Genomic DNA, 6,000 nt, shown 5'->3' on the forward strand with positions numbered 1-6,000 from the left:
ATTTGCCCATGTCCTCATTTAATCTTTGAGGGAGAGATTTTCCTCTCGGATGTGCATGGACAGCTTCTAATGAATTGAACTGCAGTCTTGCACACTCGCACCGTGTTTAGTTTTTATGCAGAAAAGCAGAAACCCATTAAATGCTCATAATAAATGTCAGTTTGTCAAAAAATATCAGTAACAACTTTGATTAACTATTAAGGGATTGTTTCATACGTACCAATACCCTGAAATTAAAGAGCATTTGAAATCTCAAGTTCTTCCTTGTGCACCATGTTTTTATCCTAGTTCCCTCAACTTCAGAGATTTTAACTTGTACTTGACTACCAGTGCAAGTGTCCTGTAGATGTCTGCAGTCTTGCAGACTCAAGTGTTCTGACCTTCTTTCTTATGGCACTATATGAACAGCTGGCCACAGACATCTGTACTCACTACTGACAATCATAAATGATCCAAGGCACACTCAAGCTGTTAATACATAGCCACTGCAACAGCTCTCAGTCATTTCCTACCAGCAGTTATACCAGGAATTCTCCCACGTATATTTGTCCTTTTCGAGAAGTTAACCAAAGTCAGAGCACAGGATACAAACGTAATATCACAACGTGCTGAGGCTCAGAGTATCTACTGTGTTTTTCACTGTATAGGCACTGCCCCAAAATTACAATCCCTATTCCCTTATTCTGGCCATGAAAAGAGCCAGAATAGAAAGGGCTTGGAGCCGAAGAGAAACTGGTGTGTTCAGAATGAGGAACAAGAGGACCAGGAAATACATACAGTCCAACAACACCTGATGCAACTTTGATTTCACGCAGACATCTTTTCTAGCCTTCAGTATTTTGCTAGTGTTAGAAACACAAACACATGAGCTTTCCAATTACCTCTACTGATCCTTTGCATTGTTTAAGGACTAAGGTTGAATTGACCACTAGCGCAGAAGCACTAGGAACTCTAAAGATGAAATAACTATCAGAAAACTCTACAAAGCACATCAAAATGCATGTAAAGGAGTCTGAACCTGCTCATGATAAACCAAGGGAAACGTGGCTAACATAACATGACCCAAAACTGTTTTCTAGAACTGGGTTATCATGTTCTCTGGCCACCACAGAAACCCTTACGCCTCCTTAAAAGCAAAGCCGTGGTCAGAACACATTACTATGCAGTCTCTTCCAAGCACTCTCACCTGATGAGATCATATTAGATACTACCCTACTCCAAAGAGAAGTGCTGCTAGGTCTCCAGGCTATGAACTGTCTTCTTTCCAGTGGGCTGTCACTCTTTAGTCTGTTTAAGAACAGGTTCAGCTTTTCCTGAAGTTAATGACAAGTCACCCTCTTACTTTCAGTGGATGCAAAACTAGATGCATGACAACATTTTTAAATCACGAGCCACTTCAGGTTAACTGGAGTTAAGTGGAGTTGGATGAGCTAAGAGACCTAGATCTATAGCTGGGCGTTTAAGCATGTAGCCAGTTTTCCAAAGCACCGAGTGTTTCTATGCCGGAGAGCAGTTATAGCCAGAGCTGAAGGAACAAGAGAGTGAATCTAATGAACTACGTGGAGGAGGGAGTGACCAGGCTTCATCTGAGCTCCATCTGTGAAACTGATGAACAACTCACCCACTGCATCATCCACTCCAAATTTAAGGGCAAAACATACAGTCTTTCAGATGGATTTAAGATGATTCTATTCGTTTCTATGGATTAAGTGAGAAAAATAACATTTACATACTCTTACGCACTGACTACTGTAATGAGAAGCGTTGACACATATCCTCAGTAACCAGTGCAGGGATCAGCTGCTTTTCTGGCTTTACAGGTCTTCAGGCTCTGAGAAATTGCTGTTCCAGCCACCATCAGGCTCGATAAAAATCGACTCATCTGAGAATATTAATCGCCTCTGGAGGAATCAAATAATCTCTCTCAAGAAACTTAAGGTTGCAAACAAAAAAAAAGTAACTTCAAGGCTGCCAACACTTTTTATTACAAGAGAATACCTTACTGAACGGAAATATGAAACCTGTGTATACTTTTAGTGAATTCACCAGAGAATGGAGGTGTTTTGTTTACAGTCCTTTGAACTCAAATCAGGCATAAGAGTAACTAGTGTAAAGTAACACAGCATTATTGGTCTCAGCGGGAGTAAGTGAGCTTAACCCAAGTGAGAATAGGCATCTGCCTATTTCTAAATATACTCAGGTAACAGCAGACAATTCCCAATGGCATGCATATGAGCTTCTACAACTTTTTGTTAAAAGACTTGTGCAAGTCTTTGCCTTTTATACTTCCAGAGAGCAAAGGTATTGGGGGGGGGAGATCTTTAAAATACAGTACGGTGCCTAGACCTACTCAGAGAATTTTAAAGCTCTAAACTGAAAGTGCTTCTTCCATTAAACTTGTTCAGAAGAAAATCCTCAGTAAACCCTCAACTTAAGGTGAAGTATAAGAAAATTAATGTCACTGCTCATCTTCCTCCCGTTCTTTCAAGCTGTGCAACAGCTGGTACTTCTGGATTGTGTATTTAAAAACTTCTTCAGAATTTGAATTTCCATCAAAATCTTTAGACAGCTTTGAATATCATGGCTGGACACTTAAAAGACTCTGCTCTTCAAAATGTCTTGCAAATGTTTACTTTTAAACACAGAAAAGACACTGATGTCAGTAGTTGGCAGGATCCCAGACTGGTGTTATACAATAATGGTTATGTTTTTTATACAAATCCTTTTCTTCTTAGGGATATACATCTATTTCATCTTTACACTTGAGTTTCAGATGACATTGGAACCTGCTGTGCCTCTGCCCTCACTTTCTAAACTGAGCACAGAAGTCTAGAGTTTGATCAGTCTGAAAGATCAGAACTGAAATCCTCCAGCTGATTATACTGTTATTTCCAGCATTTTGTGTACAGAGATAAATACTTAACCTTAAAACTCTTTTCAGGAGGTGGCCTATGCTGGGGAGCATACCTTGGAAGCATTTTCTCAATTCTTAGAAGAACAAAGCAAGACAAAAGCAGAACCAGGAGAGAAGGTAGGCATTTGATCCAGACACTGACTGATCTGCTGTGTAATCCAAGGCATGTTCACACCTTGTATAGGCATACCTGAACGGGCTATAGCATAGCCACACATATGGGCTTCAGCCACTGCTCATGTCAATGCTTGGGCGGTTCTGAGCAGCTTTTAGCTGGTTTCAAGCTGACTAGCTTGGCATGACCATGCTAGATGCGGTCATATACCACTGCCTGGCAGGCACACACCCACTCACATCCTTGTTTTCATCACACAAAAAACTCTTCTCCCACTGCTTATGTTATCACTGAGTCACTGCATTAACACTCTGGTAGTAAGTACTGCATGGCAGAAAGGAACCTGCACCTTGACAGGTGTAAGCGAAACTTTGTCAGGATTTTAGCTGGAAAAAAGAAGCCCCAGCTAAGCTAGTTTCAGCTACAGCTGGAGTGGTTCAAATATCCACTGCCCACCTCATCTGGCTACATTCAGCGCGGCTTCTCTTCATCATAAAGCAAGAGCACCACTGAGAGCGGACATCGTCCCCTCTCTTGGCATTCTGGTCATGATTATTGTCTGATTCCTCAACCCTTTCTCCTCCACTGTAAATCAGAACCGATAAGCATTAGCTGTCCAAGATCAGCCTGTTATTTAATCCCAGACGCTTCACTGCAAAAAGACATACTGTAAGTGAACAACATGATCAAGCTTCACACAGACAGCTCCAAGCACGAGAAAAAAAACTGACACAGAGATGGAGACACTGTCCACCCAGTATAAGAATCACAGGCCCATTCCACCTGGACGTGTATGCGGATCTGCAGGGTAGCAATAGTTGCCGTTAACACTCTTTTCAACTAGTAGGGAAGCTGCCTGTGGGTAGAGAAACAGTTTTGAGATTTCAGAGTTATTTCCACCACAGGCTTTGATTTGCTCCTGAATTCACTGCTCAAATAGGTGGTTACAGATGGAGAGAGATGACTAAACTAATATAGGGACACAGAAGTCTGCAATGAAGGATCAGACATCCAGCTCTGCCCAGTCATTGCACAATTCTGTTTTCCAATACCCAAAGCCTATGTTTGATGTCTGCCTCTGTTGCATGTTCTTTAGTGATGTGTTTGCAGCAGATCTGTTGAGTCCTACACATGGTCTTTTACATACAATGTTAGAGCTGTGTATATTCTGTCATCTCTTCTTCATGCTTTATTTCACATTAAAGAATAAGTAAAAAAGACAGTTTAGGAAACACCATTCAACAACATGCTCTGTGTAGCAAAAGGGGTAAGTAATTGGCATTTTCTCATCTGTTCACATTCTCCATCCTTACCTGACACCCACCAAATTTTCCCAGAAGACTGCAATATTAGACCATTTGCAGCACAGTGCTTGATGTGAAGTCCCCTGTTGGAGTAACTCTTCATCCTCAACTCAGGGCATTCACAAACACACAAACAAGATAAATAAGAAGGTAGTTTCTTTTGAGATTTCCTAGGAAAGAGTGTCTTATGCCTGTCAGCTTACCAAACGTGGTTTTCCAAGTTCTTATTAAACCTTCACACAAAGCCTCATCTAAGCTTTGCCATAAAACAGTGTAAAGGTTTGAAAACAAAACACATTTTAGCAACAGCTGCACTACTTCTGACCTCATTAACAAGCCCTCAAGTTTATTGGTTGAAAAGATGAAAATCTGCATTTCTTATAATCTTAAAAATTTTTTTGGTAGTAAAGAACTACTAGAGCACTTCTCTTTGTGAACATCAGTAATAAGCAGCTTTGCTCTTGCATTTCCTTTTTTAAAAGGATCCTTCAGGAGGAATAAAAGAGGATCTCAGCCAAAAAGAGACTGTAGTAACAGAGAAAGAAGAACTTTAATAGTACAGAGAAAGAGCAAAATTCTGAGAATTGTGGGGAATCCTTCCTGGAAGGAACTCACTGGAAGAATGAATCATCTCAAGTGAACACAGAGCTGGATCAAAAAATAAAAGTAAATAATTCAGTATCTATGGCTCATTATGTGTGACACCTCTTCTGAATCCATTTTAACTCCTGGTTTTACTGGGATCAGTTATCATGGGTTCTTAAAATATTGTCAATTTTGCTTAAATAACACCTTTATTATCAATAAAACCGCTCTCATTTAGAGAGGTATATGTGCCATGGTAAATGGATCAAGATATAAAGCTATTCTTTCTGAACAAAATCTGCAACAGGTTTGCAACCAGTTGCTCTCCAATTTACCCAAAGACAGCCCTATTGTTTTCAAGGGAGATTAACTGCTCCCAGAAGGATGGGACTAACATTGCAGAGAGCATTTCTACAGTGATCTTCAAAAGAAGTAATTGAAACTAAGGGCTATGCCCAAAGGGGGACCAAAGGGCAGTTCATGATTTTTTTATTATCAAGCAGTAGAAAACACAGAAATCAAGATACAATTTAATTCCAGTAAGAAAAAAATCATACCTAATACATGAAGTCACATGTATGATCACATTTTAGTTAGGTTAGGTCCCCTAACCACCCCATACGTTATAAAAGTGCAGCTGGTGAAACTGCTGGCCAATAGTAATTTCTTCCTGCAAGGGCCAGATAAAGCAGAAATAATTCTGAAAATTTGAAACCTTTTCTTACAGAATTAGAGAAGGAAGCTAATTTATTAATATTTCATTTCAAAAGCAGATTTCCAAAGTCTTTGTTCCCAGTTTGTTAATGCTAATAAGTTACTTTCCTATGTAAGCAGAGGAAAAAAGGTGAAAACTTACAAAATGAAGGAACACCCATTTGAATGGAAGGAGGGTTAATCACTGCAGTGAAGAATACAGCACTGAAAGAACAGTGGAGATCTCCTAACTCTCACCTGTCATGCAAGTCAACAAGAGATGGACAATTTTACAGTATTGGACACCTTACATTTTACAATTATTTGCTAAAAAGTGCAGGTCATGACGGATGGCTTTTTTGCTATCCAGGCTGCAATGTGTAATTAAA

General features: G+C 39.9%; 1 protein-coding gene across 1 annotated transcript in view; it reads left to right on the top strand.

The window, feature by feature from the left end:
• PDILT (protein disulfide isomerase like, testis expressed) overlaps window positions 1–4,902 on the top strand; it is a 28,302-nt gene extending 23,400 nt beyond the window's left edge. The window contains 2 exon segments of the mRNA XM_072878389.1: window positions 2,942–3,031; window positions 4,816–4,902. Coding sequence (XP_072734490.1) covers window positions 2,942–3,031; window positions 4,816–4,887 — 162 coding nt within the window. The 3' untranslated portion in view covers window positions 4,888–4,902.
• The last annotated feature ends 1,098 nt before the right edge of the window (window positions 4,903–6,000 follow it).

This window comes from Ciconia boyciana, chromosome 13, assembly GCF_034638445.1.
Source record: "Ciconia boyciana chromosome 13, ASM3463844v1, whole genome shotgun sequence".
Lineage (NCBI taxonomy): Eukaryota > Metazoa > Chordata > Aves > Ciconiiformes > Ciconiidae > Ciconia > Ciconia boyciana.